Source organism: Tenrec ecaudatus, chromosome 16, assembly GCF_050624435.1.
Source record: "Tenrec ecaudatus isolate mTenEca1 chromosome 16, mTenEca1.hap1, whole genome shotgun sequence".
NCBI lineage: Eukaryota > Metazoa > Chordata > Mammalia > Afrosoricida > Tenrecidae > Tenrec > Tenrec ecaudatus.
The window spans coordinates 105,579,537-105,592,922 of record NC_134545.1 but is presented as its reverse complement, the minus strand read 5'-3'; the positions used below and the strand labels follow the sequence as shown (position 1 = coordinate 105,592,922).

Here is a 13,386-nt window from a genome sequence, read left to right as displayed (position 1 = left end):
CCCGTTCCCCCGCAGGCGTTTCCGGCGGCGAGGGGGCGTCTGAGCGGGGCGGCCCGGAAGCTGCTCGGCTTCCTGCCTTCAACTCCGCACTGGCGGAAACTGGGCACCAGAAAGGAGGTTCCGGGCCGGGCCGGGCTGGAGACGGCGGCATGGAGGCCGGGACCGAGGGCCCGGGGCTGACTTGCCGCCCGACTCTGGCCTCTTCCTGGGCTGCGCCGTGCGGGACGCTGGCCCAGAGTCTGCTTCTCAGCCGCGGTGCTCTCGGCGCCGGGGAGTTCGACTGGGAGCAGCTGCTGGCGCCGCCCGCTCCGGGGTGTGTCCGGCCGGCCGGGACGGGGGCTGCTGCGCCGGTGACAGCCGCGTCCCCGGGGACCGTGCGGGGGAGCGGGGACCCCGGGCCGGGAGCGGGGGTGGAGCTGGAGGCAGCTGTGCGCGGCCAGCGGGCGGGGGCGGAGATCGGGGTGTTCCGGGGTCAAGGTGGCCGGAAGGCGAGATTTGGGGTCCGGCGAGAAAGGACGGGCATCCAGGCAAGTCCGACTCAGCGTGCCGTTATTCAAAACCAGAACAACCGCAAACCAAGCTTACTGTTACAAGACAATCCTGACTCACAGCGACCTATCGTGCACAGGGAGCGTGTGAGCTCGGCGTGTGGGGAGCCCGGAAGGCAGGCCGCCTCAACGCTCGGAGTTTCTCGGTGTTTCCCTGCGCTGATCAGCATCTTAAGTTGACAGTCGGGAAAGTGCAACTGTAGAGAACCCCGTGAACTTAATTTTGTAAAAGATAAATACCCAAAACCAAATTCACCGCCATCAAGGCGATGCCGACTCATAGCAACCCTATAGGACAGAGGAGAACTGCCTGTGGATTTAGGAGACTGTTACCCGAGTAGAAAGTTCTCATGGTCTGTGGAGCGGCCGGCGGTTTGAACTGCAGACCTTGCTGATCCCAGCGCACCATTTGACTGTCCACCGTAGGCAGCCAGTCTATGTATTTAAATGGAGAGACAATTACAGGGAGTTGAGCAGAATGTGGACGGTCAAGGAAGACTATAAAGCATCAATTCCTTAGAAATTCTGCACTGAGAATTAGGTGGGCGGTTGGTAAGCTGCTTGGATTACAACTGTTGATGAACTCTCTTTCCCTATGATCTAAAACGTGGGTCAAGCTAGTGGTTATTATAGGTGCTGTTCAGTCTGTTTGGACTGATAGTGACTGTATAACAGACCAAGCTTCCTCTTCCGGAGACGCTGTGTGGAGGCATTCAAAATGGTTCAGCGTCTGACCTACCGGCGTAGGCTGTCCTACAACACAGCCTCTAACAAAACTAGACTGTCCCGAACCCCTGGTAACAGAATCGTGTACCTGTATACAAAGAAGGTTGGGAAAGCGCCAAAATCTGCATGTGGCGTGTGCCCGGGCCGACTTCGAGGGGTCCGTGCTGTGAGACCCAAAGTTCTCATGAGGTTGTCCAAAACCAAAAAACATGTCAGCAGGGCTTATGGTGGGTCCATGTGCGCTAAATGTGTCCGAGACAGGATCAAGCGTGCTTTCCTGATTGAGGAGCAGAAAATCATGGTGAAAGTGTTGAAGGCACAAGCACAGAATCAAAAGGCTAAATAAATACAAATGAAGCTTGTTTGAGTAATAAATGACTTGTTCTGTTAAAAAAAAAAACCCAGACTGAAACACTCTCTTCCCTGGTCCCACATGTTTTCTACATTTGAGCCTTAAAAAACAAACAAACTATTCAATGCTTTTACTGGGGCTCGTGCCTCTTATCACAATCCATATATCCATTCATGTGTCAGCACATTTGCACATATGCTGCCATCATCATTTTCAAAGCATTTACACCCTCCACTAGATCAGGTGTTAATCTCATCCCGTTCCTGCTTGTTAGCAGGTAATGCCCTCCAAATAGGGACAGCAGCTACAAGCAGATGAAATCCAAACTCAGTAAGGCTTTATGGCTGGAAGGGCCATATTCCTTGAGTATAACTGAGTGATTGTTGAGGTGAACTTGAGTGATGTCATCAGAGACCAGGGTAAAGGCAGTGAGCTGCACATCAAAGCCTTGGATTTTAGTTCGGCTCTTTTGCTGACTGGCTGAGTGGCCTTGGGCAAGTCTTTTTACCTCTTTGGTCTAACCTCATGTGTAAAATTTGGAGGATGAAGAAAATAAATCCGTGGAGTGTGTGTGTGTGTGTGTGTGTGTGTGCACGCGCGCTCTCAAATCCTTCCTGCAAATCTCATAGTCAGTCATGAGACCAACTTTTTTCTTTTACTGGCTACATCCCCATACCTGTGAACACCCCCCCCCCCCACACACACACACCACACCCTTCCCACGTCTACTTTCTCCATCCTCCCAAAACATGAAATGCCATTTGGTTGACACCCATTTTCTCATCATTTTCTCTTTGCAAGTTCGCAACTGAGTCAAGTACTGTTGCTATCTATCGCCTCCCCCTTCTCTTTTTCTTTCCTTCCCCCGCGCTGGGTATTCCTAGGATCCCTGGCTCGGTCTCCTCATCCTTCCGTGTACTCTCAATCCCATGCCTACGTAGGTAGACCAAAAACCAAACTCCATGCCTTCGAGTCGATGCCAGCTCATCGCTACCATGTGAGACAGGGAGACCTGCCCCTGTGGGTTTACCAAGAGTGTAACAGGAGTAGAAAACCTCGCCTTTACCAAGGAGCGGCTGGTGGTTTGGAACTGCTGACCTTGCAGATCACTGCCCAAGGCAAAACCACTATGCCACCAAGGCTCTGCTCAGAAGGTAGATATCCAGAAAATATGTAGCACACATCTGTACACCAACAGCGTGTCTACAGCTTCATTCTTCATAGCAGAATCTGGGAACCAGCTAGGCCAATGTTTCCCAAAGTGGATCTGGCAGACACTGGAATGACGGGGAAATGGCACCCAAAACAGATACCTCCACTTTATCCTGGGCTACAGGGTGATAACACAAAAGTTTTTAATTGCCAGGGGACATGGAGTAATTTTTTTCCCCTTAAAAGTGCAGGAGTGGGGAGGGTGGGGGCTGAAAAGGCCTGTATTGATATAGTTTAATAGTGTGTAGCATTGACAACTAACAAATTCGTTCTCCACACCGGAAGCTGCATCTCCTGAAAGAAACGAGTGCAGGCTGTATGCTTCTGGCTGTAAGGTAACAAAAGTGCCAATGTTGTCTTTCCAGAGCCCGAGGGGAGGCCCCTCCCGGGCATTGGAAATGGTCTGGTCTCTGGCCAGTTGACACACAAGCTTGGGGGTGGAAGCAGTTCACTGCACAGCGAGGAAAAGATGAAAGTGAGGTTTTGGGGCTGGAGCCTCCGAGAGGAGAGAGTGAGAGCCCTCCTTGGGGCTCACTGCCCAAGTCCAGGCGGCTCGAAGAGGTCTGGGCGAAAGTGAGAGACCGCGAGTCATAGGCAGGGATAGCGGCAATTATACAGTCCCAGCCACCGCTACCAGGATTCCTGGTGACACCGAGAAGCCCCTGGCTGGCTGACAGGTTGGCGTCCCAACACATGGGGCTTCTCTGGAGCTGGCAAACCTGATGCCGAGGGAGGGAGCGTGGACGCTTGTGCTCAGGGATGAAGCTCAGAAGGGGAGGAGGAGGAGGTGGGGAGAGAGGAAGTGGCCTTCCCTGGTGAAGATTGAAATCGACCACGAGACCAAAAACTGCATGAACTATTGCTCCGTAAATTTTCACCCAAATTTACAGGAGAAAAGCTCGGTTTTAAAATCATGGATGAGAAAGCCACGTGGGGCCCTTCTACTCTGTTACCCACCCCTACCTCAGGGCAGGGGAGCAATGCTTTGGGCCCAGATCCACTCAAGGGCCCCCAACAACATAGGCTTTGCCAAAGTGGGTACCTGGGCTCGCCCCCCAACTTGCCCTCGCTCATTTCAGCTTCACCAACAGCCGGTTCATGCAGAACTCTTCACAGATGAGAAAGCCAGGGCTTGGACAGGCACCATACACACAGGAAGCCAGGGCTCACCAGCCCGTTGAGCCTGCCTGATGATGGGGAGCGGGGCCAGCAAGGGGCAATGACGCTGAGTCAGAACAGCCCTGTAGGGCAGGGTCAAACTGCTGCTGGGAGGTTCGGAGACTGTTAATCGAACCCCTAACTTTGCCGTCAGCAACCCCAGGCTTAACCACTAGACCACCAGGCTCCCTTGTGCACAGAGAGGCACACCATCTATGGAAACATCTCAGTGAGGGGAAGAGACCACAAGCAGCCATCCCTCATAGTTCCAACTCACACACAAAGCCGACTTACCCCACCCCACCCGCCCCCAGTCCCTGCTATGCTGTTCCGGATACATGCGGGTCGCATAGCGTCCTATCCCTTCGCATAACCCAGGGTACAGGAGGGAGGCATGACTGCATAGGGCACGCGTTTTTTCCTCTCTCTCGAACCATGGAGTGTGTGTGTGTGTGTGTGTGTGCGCGCGCGCGCGCGCTCTCAAATCCTTCCTGCGAATCTCACAGTCAGTTATGAGACCTATTTTTTTAAAATGACTTTCTTAGCAAGCAGATTTCAAACTTACAATATTTTATCCTAAGGTATTGTTTTAGGTTAACATACAGCTGGGCTTCAAAATATTTCAATTCCATTTTCCCACGAATTTTTGGAACTCCCCTCATATAGTCTTAGCCTCTAAAATGGTTTAAGTAAGTGATTGATTCATTCAGTAAATATTTGCCTGTCAATGGATGCCACACCCCATAGTAAGAATGAGTCGTTCAAAATAATGCCCCCCCACCCCACCCCCACACTTTTAATATTTTAGTGTGAGTTAGGAGAGACAAAGAATAGACAGACTGAATGAATAAAACATGGAATATCTGATGGTGAGACATGCTATGTTAAAGGCGAAACTGAGGAACAGGGAGGAAGATGGACATAACTGACAGGAAACGGGAGAGCAGAAACAGAAATAGCTTTGTGTGTGTGGAGGGGGTGGTGGTGGTGGAGTTGACTCCCAGATGAGGTTCTGTGACCTAGGCCAGCAGGTTAGGGAAGTGTACCCAGCAGCTGGGGGTGAGGGTTTTTAAAGGGGTAGTGAGGAATGCAGGGCAATTAGCATATGGGGTCCAGAAACCAGGAGAATGGCTTGTGGCCTCCTTGCTGTGGCTTTCTCTGTGGCAGGAACATCTGGTGGCCTTTGGGATGTGCAGGGAAGTACCTGCAGGGCCCGGACCTGCTTCAGCTTCATCCAAACGGGGGCTGCCTAGTTCAGACCCGCCCCAAACAGTCTGAATTGTCTAGAGAAACAAAACCAGCCACACCCATCTGGGTACAAGAAATAATTTTATATCAAGAAGTCGTCCCTGCCCAGTCCAATGTGAGTCCCCAAGTCTGATGGTAGCCAGGACCCTCGTCAGAGCCACAGAGCTGCAGAAAAGCGAAGCAGGGAGACACAAGCTGGTGGGTACAGTCTGTGGATCCAGGTTGGTAGAAACAAGGCAGTGCACTGACAGCTCTGTCAGGTGGCCCCGTGAGGCTGTCTCCGGAGGCATACACAGTCTCCGTGAAGTCCCGGTGAGGAAGAAGGCGAGGGGTTGGAGAGGGAGGGAGAAGTTCCCAGTTTCTCCCCTATAAATAGGCCACATCCCTAAGGAAGCATCATCACCTTGTGACTTGACTGACACATGGAAATGGGAAAGAAATTGCTTTTCATAAAGATAGGCAACGACCCGTGTGATTGCTGTGAGTTGGAGTCAGCTGGCAGGCAGTTGGTGTCTGGTTGGTAATTTTTCCTTCGCATTTCTATTATTGATTTGGTAGTATAATTACTTTGTAAGCATAATACTGTATAGTTCCACATGGTCAAAGGATTTTGACTTCAGATTTTCACGATTTTCCATTTAGTCATTCACTCATGCAGCAAGTATTATATTAACCGCCTTTGAAATGAACAAGGAACAAGGGTGGGAGGGTTGGGGAGAGAGGGGAAAAAGAGGAGCTGATACCAAGGACTCAAGTAGAAAGAAAATGTTTTTAAAAGGATGATGGCAACATATGTACAAATGTGCTTGACACTATGGATGTATGGATTGTTATAAGAGCTGTAAGAGTCCCCAATAAAATCAATGCTGAATTAAAAGTAATGAAATATACCAGGAACTGATTTATGCACTCTGGGGGACAAAAAATGACCAATTAGCCTACAGCCTGCCTTTTAGGATCTCTACCACCTCCTTGGGGACATTAACACATGTGATCAGCAGAGGTTCCTGACGGAAGTGGCCTTCTAGGTGGACCTTCGAAGGAGAGTGGTGGGATTTGGAAGTAAATTGGGAGGAGGCCATTCTGAATAAGCTCTTCAGAGCTGGGAGGAATTGGTTGTAACCAGGAGGGAGAAAGTTCATGTTGCTGGGAACAAAGGCAAAGTCTAAGAGTCCATTGGGACTAGATTATAACTTGGCACCATCTTTTTAAAATGTACAAATGTCTTTGAGCTAAATTTAAGAACTGTAACCCACTGTTAGGAGTGTAAGGTGACCCAGAAGTAAATGTGAGTCAGAAGAAAGTGGGAGTACTGGAGAGAGCCCAGCTACACAGTTACTTCTTTCCCCCAACGAGGGGTACCAAGAGCCTGAAATTGTACCGTCACCTGATACTGGCCTGAGACACAAAGACGGTGGACTTGGCAGCTCACTGACCAGTTGTATTCCAGAGAACGGGGTGTCAGGATGCTGCTGTGTGTCAGAAACTGAAACCAAGGCCATAGAGAATTTGGGACAGCAGAAAAGAAGTTTAATTTGGGGCATGCTTAAGTTTGGACATGACTACAAAGGGGGTGCCCCCCTCAAACCAGAGAAGCTCCTCTAGGCAGAGTTTTCATAGCAAGCATTTTTCCCACTAGCCAAGCATTGAGCAACTTGCTCTGAGTTAGTGCACCCAGTGGCATGGCCTGAGAAGGTCCTCTGGTCACAGTGAATTTTTTCATAAAAGCAGTTTTGCTCAAACCTCATTTTTTGTTTTTAAAAATAATTTCATTGGGGGCTTGTACAGCTCTTATCCCAATCCAGACATACAGTAGAACCCCAGTACTCGACCCAGTCAGTACTTGACATAATTGGATTTCAACACGAAATGTTGAGAAAATTTTGCATCGGAGCTCAAACGAAACATCAGAATCCAACCTGATGCACGTGATTTTTGTAAACAAAAGCAGTTTGTGTTCCAGTCACTTGGCATTGTTAGTGCGCATTGTTTAAACCTTTCAGCTGTGTTCCTGTTGGGAAATCAGCCCCTAACACATCACGGGTCAGGTAGGCACAATTTTACAGCAATAATAAGTACAGATTGTAGTAAAGTCATAGAGTGAGAGATAGAAGAGAGATTGAAATAATGGAGTCAGACACATTTCATGGTAGCAATGCTCACCTCAGCCTCACTCAGTGGTCCACATGGAGAGAGAGTGAGATTTATTGCTAACCAAAGCTTTTTTATTCTCTGGGGACATGCAAGCCCCCTAATTACAGGTAAAGACATACATCGCAGGAAAGGGTTGTTGTATAGGTAATACAGTAATGGGAGGGGGGTGATCTAGGGGTATCTACATAATAGGAAGAGGAGGGGTTTGGGGTATACATGTGACGAGGGGTTGGGGGTATCATGTGACAAGATGAGCGGATCCTAGATTCAGGATGGCAGCTTAACTTTGGATGTCAGTGAGCCTGTTTGACCTGTTCTCTGGCTCACTATAGAAACCATATCAGTAGGATGTAAACCCACCTACAGGAACCAAGCTAATGGTCACAAGCCTTTAGGCAGAAGTAGCCCTTTGTCCTTAACAGCAGGGAGCGGGGCCTACCTGTGGTGGGCCCAGACAGTAGTCTGGCAACTGACTGCCTTCGGGAGGATGTCTCTAAGCATCTGACCTCCCACCATATGCTGGCAAAAAGCCTCCGATGTTTGGGATGTCTTTGGGTGAGACAAAGCTAGGGAAAAGTCTCTTTATAATCCCACATGTTCCAAGCATTTTGCTATACTTTTCTTAGATTTTTTTCTTAGTTGTTTTTTAAAAATCATTTTACTGGGGGCTCATACAGCTTATCACAATCCATATATACATCCAATGTGTCAAGCACATTTGTACATTTGTTGCCATCATTCTCAAAACATTTTCTTTCTACTTGAGTTCTTGGTATCAGCTCATTTCCCCCCTCCTTCCCCGCCCCCCTCCCTCATGAACCTTTGATAATTTATAAATTATTTTGTCATGTCTTATATTGACTAATGTCTCCCTTCACCCATTTTTCTGTTGTCCATGCCCCAGGGAGGCGGTTATATTTAGGTCCTTGTAATCAGTTCTGCCTTTTTAACCCACCTTAACTCCACCCTCCCAGTATTGCCACTCTAACCACTGGTCCTGAGGAGTTCATCTGTCTTGGATTCCCTGTGTTTCCAGTTCCTATTTGTACCAGTGTACATCCCCTAGTCTAGCAGGATTTATAAGCTAGAATTGGGATCATGATAGTGGTGGGCAAGAAGCATTAAAGAACTAGTGGAAATTTGTATGTTTAATTGTTGCTACACTGAATGCTGACTGGCTTGTCTCCTCCCCAAGGCCCTTCTGTCAGGGGATATCCAGTTGCCTACAGATGAACTTTGGGTCCCCACTATGCACTCCCCCTCATTCACAATGATAAGATTTTTTGTTCTTTGATGCCTGATACCTGATCCCATTGACACCTCATGATCACAGGCTGGTGTGCTTTTTCCATGTGGGCTTTGTTGCTTCTCAGCTAGATGATCGCTTGTTTATCTTCAAGCCTTTAAGACCCCAGATGCTATATCTTTTGATAGCCAGGCACCATCAGCTTTCTTCACCACATTTGCTTATGCATCTGCTTTGTCTTCAGCAATTGTGTCCGGAGGTGAGCATCACGGAATGCCAGTTTAATAGAACAAAGTGTTCTTGCATTAACAAACCTCGTTTTGTTTTGTTTTTTTACGATGGCCAATTTAAGAAACCAATGTGCTCCTGTGAAATTTTGTTTCCTTCTTGGGAAAAATGCCACAGAAACTGTTGGTATGTTGAACACAGCTTACAAGGACAGTGCTATGGGAAAAACTCAAGTGTATGAGAGGTTTTCTCATTTCAAAAAAGGTGAAAAAGTCGATTGATAACAAACCTTGTTCTGGATGTCCATCAACTTTCCCAATGGATGAAAATGTCAGCAAAATCTATGCATTTGTGCTCAAAGACCGATGACGATAGACTATTGAAGAGATGGGGAAGTTATCTGGACTATCTTGGAGCTGAATTCAGTGAATTTTAATTGAAGATCTGGGATTGAAAAGTGTTGCAGTGGAACTCAGGGAAGATGGTCATGGAGTGACACATACCAGAGGAACTGCAGAATCCAGCCCAGGAGAGTTTTTTAGAGGGAAACTCAACACTGCTGGAACACAGAAGGAGCATCATAAAGATAAGTAGGCACAGACCCACTGGGTTTTGAGGGGCTGGGGACTTTGGGCTTACCTCAATGGAGGCTGGTTGGGGTTTGACCTTGGCCCCACCACTGTCTCTGCCAGAGCAGGGACCATTTGGAGCCTGTAGGGTGGCTTGGTCTTAACACAGCCACAGCTTGCCACTGCCGCCTTGGAGCAGGGACTAAACCCTTGCAGTTCCACTGATGGGGATCGCCACTCAGCTACATTGTTGCTTTGTTTCCATATCCTCACTATATCCACCCCCTACCCTGCCCCCTACAGGCTCATCGGACTTGATTTTTAACTTTTTCCCCTCATCTTTGCCTCTTTCTTGGTCTCTCACACTCTACTGCTAACCTCCAGACCACTTCCCTTAGCCTAGGGCATTTATGCCTGTGCCACACTCAGCTAGGTGAGCTCCACCCTGGGTAGCTAGCCCGAGACTTGGCAAAGGCCCTGCTGACCCCCACCAGGGGATACTCTGCTCAACTTCTTACTGGGGAATTCCTGCCTGTGTGCCTGGGGGTATAAGGTAGCTCAGCCAACACTCCTCAACAAAAGCTGCTGCAGGAGCCTCTGCCCAACCTCCACAACACCAAAGCAGGCAACCCTTGTGGGTCACTCCCCTGAGAGGGAAGCCACAGGAGGATAAAGTGGTAGGTTAATTCCGTAGTGAAATAAGCTATAGGCAGTTCGAAGAAGCACTCCTATAAGTCTCCCAGAGAGAGGCAGTGCTTTTCGACTCCCTGGAAAATGGCACTGGCTCATCTAAAGCAACACAACGCAAACAGCCATCAGCCCCAGCGACCTCAACAAAAAAACCGGGAGAAACAAAAGGCAATGCCAAAAGATGTCCTGAACATAATGACATGCACAGAGGAAGCAAACATTGAGCTGCCACAGAAAGAAACTTTCAGAATGCTAGTTGGAGTCATCAAGGATATGAGGGAAACAATACAGAAAAAGGATAAAATGATAGAAGAGGTAAAAGCCATAAATCAAAGAGAAATAGAGGAGCTTAGAGAGGAGATAACAAAAACCAGTAGCACATTCACAGACCCCGAGAAGCGACTAGGGGAATCAGAGAACTGCATCAGTGACTTGGAGGACAGCCAAGCAGACTTTAACAAATGCGAACAAAAAATCTAATAAGATCATCAGAGAAGCTGAAGAAAACTTAAGAGCTATGTCTGATGTTATGAAGTGGAACAACATTACAATTACTGGCTTACCGGAGGAAGTCATCTGCAACAATAGTGAGAGAATTCTTGGAGGAAAGCTTCCCCAGCTTAGTGAATGAAAACCAGGCAACCATTCAGGAGGCTGAAAGAACCCCAGCAAGATTACATCCCAAGAAGAAGTCACCAAGGCACATAATAGTTAAATTATCCAACTTTGAGGAAAAGGAGAAAATCATGAGAGCAGCTAGGGAAAAACAAGCAATCACATATAAAGGTTCCCAAATAAGAATATGCTCACACCTATCAGCAGAAACTATGAAGAAGAGGAGAGAGTGGAGTAACATATTCAAAAAATTGAAGGAAAACAATGCAAGCCCCAAAATACTCTACCCAACCAAATTATTGATCATATAGATGGAGAAGTAAGAGTCTCCCAAGACAAGGAAAAACAAAGAATATGTTAGAAGACACCAAGCCCTACAGAGATCCTTACCGACCCAATATGGGCAGAAGAACAACACTCATCAAGCATAAATAAGAGACCGCCACATAGAACAATCTCACTAAGAGGGCAACAAAGAGACAACAGACCCCAAGATAGCATTGGCTTAAGAATGGAAAGAAGTCAAGAATGATACACACATGCACAACACACTAATGAGAAAGGAAAGTAGGAAAACTCTCCACACAAAAGGTATACGATGACATCACAGAGTCCGCAGATGGAAATAGTAACCCTGAATATCAATGGTCTGAACTCAGGCATTAAAAGACTGAGACTAGCAAACTGGCTTAGAAAACACAACTGCTGCCTACAGGAGACACATCTCAAGGCTACAGACAAAAATAGGCTGAGAATCAAAGGCTGGAGAAGGTCATACCAAGCAAACAGCAATACAAAAAGAGCAGGGGTTGCAATCCTAATCTCAGATAAAATTGACCTCAAAGTGCAAATCATAAAAAGAGATAAGGAGGGACACTATATAATGCTCAAGGGAATGGTAGGCGAAGAACCACTAAGCATTCTAAACATATATTCCCCGAATGAGAGACCGGCTGAATACAACAACCAAACACTCCAAAAGATTAAAAAAGAAACCACAGACTCGACAATTATAGTGGGCGACTTCAACACACCACTCTCTGAGAAAGATAGATCACAGGGAAAGAAACTCAACAAGGAGGCTAGAGAGCTAAACACTACAATTAGACAATTTGACCTGATAGATATTTACAGAGCTTTTCATCCAAATACAAAAAATTTCACATTATTTTCAAGTCCATATGGCACATATTCTAAGATAGACAACATGCTGGGGCATATGGCAAATCTACATAAATTTAAGCACATTGAAATAAGTCCTACTAATAGCAAAAGAAAAATTATAAGAATCAGGGCTGAGATCCAGGAGAGGGAAAATAAGAAAACTATGGAAAAAACTAATATCGCTAAAAGTTGGTTCTTTGAAAAGATAAACAGAATCGATAGACCATTGGCAAACCTGACCAAAGAAAGGAGGGAACAAATCTCAATAGAAAGAATAAGGGATGAAAGAGGGGTCATTACAACAGACCCTAATGAAGTCAAAAGGATAGTTACACAGTACTATGAAGGATTGTATTCCAATGAATTCAACAATTTGGAAGACACGGACAAATTCTTGGAAAAACAATCCCTCCCTAGACTATCCTCGGTGGACGTCAAGAATCTCAACAGACCCATAGCAATAGAAGAAATAGAAAAGGTTATCAAGGGAGTACCAACAAAAATTCCCCTGGACTAGAGGGCTGCACTGGAGAATTCTGCCAAGCATTTAGGGAAGAACTAACACCAATCCTATACAAACACTTCCAGAACATAGAAAAAGATGGCAAATTCCTGAACTCCTTCTATGAAGCTAGTATAACTCTGATACCAAAACCAGGCAAGGATCCCACAAGAATTGAGAACTACAGACCAATATCCCTAATAAACATCGATACAAAAAATCCTTAACAAAATACTAGCCAACAGAATACAAAAGTATATGAAACAAATAATTCACCATGACCAAGTGGGATTCATACCAGGGATGCAGGGAAGGTTCAACATATGAAAGACCATTAGAATTATTCATCATATTGACGTGAAAAACTATAAGAACCACACAATTATATCAATAGATGCAGAAAAAGCATTCGACAACATTTAACATCAATTCCTGTTTAAGACACTTGAGAAGATAGGAATGGAAGGACAATACAAACTATATTTGAAAAACCAAGAGCCAACATGGTAATCAATGGAGAAAAGACTAACACAATCCCACTGAAAAAGGGGACCAGACAAGGATTTCCCTTGTCCCCACTCTTGTTTAATATCATGCTGGAGGTTTTAACTAACAGCATAAGGCAAAGAAGAGACATCAAACGTATTCGTCTGGGGAAGGAAGAGGTGAAACTATCGTTATTTGCAGATGATATGATTTTATATATGGAAAAATCCCAAAAGTTCCACAAGGGGAGTACTGGAAGCAATAGCGGAGTTTGGCAAAGTTGCAGGATACAAGATTAACAAACAAAAGTCCATCGGACTGTTATATACATCAAATAAGACCACAAAAGAGGAGCTCAGAACGGTGGTATCCTTCACAATAGCCAAACATAAATTGAAATATCTAGGGATATACCTGACTAAAAGAACAAAAGATCTATATAGGGAAAACTACAGAACACTATTGTAAGAAACCAAGAGTGACCTCAA

At 46.4% G+C, this 13,386-nt stretch overlaps 1 protein-coding gene across 1 annotated transcript; it reads left to right on the top strand.

The window, feature by feature from the left end:
- Nucleotides 1-1,241: 1,241 nt before the first annotated feature.
- Nucleotides 1,242-1,621, top strand: LOC142429104 (large ribosomal subunit protein eL34-like). The gene has a single exon (XM_075534090.1). It carries the CDS (start codon nucleotides 1,267-1,269, stop codon nucleotides 1,618-1,620), a length of 354 nt encoding a protein of 117 aa, XP_075390205.1. The 5' UTR covers nucleotides 1,242-1,266; the 3' UTR covers nucleotide 1,621.
- Nucleotides 1,622-13,386: the final 11,765 nt, after the last annotated feature.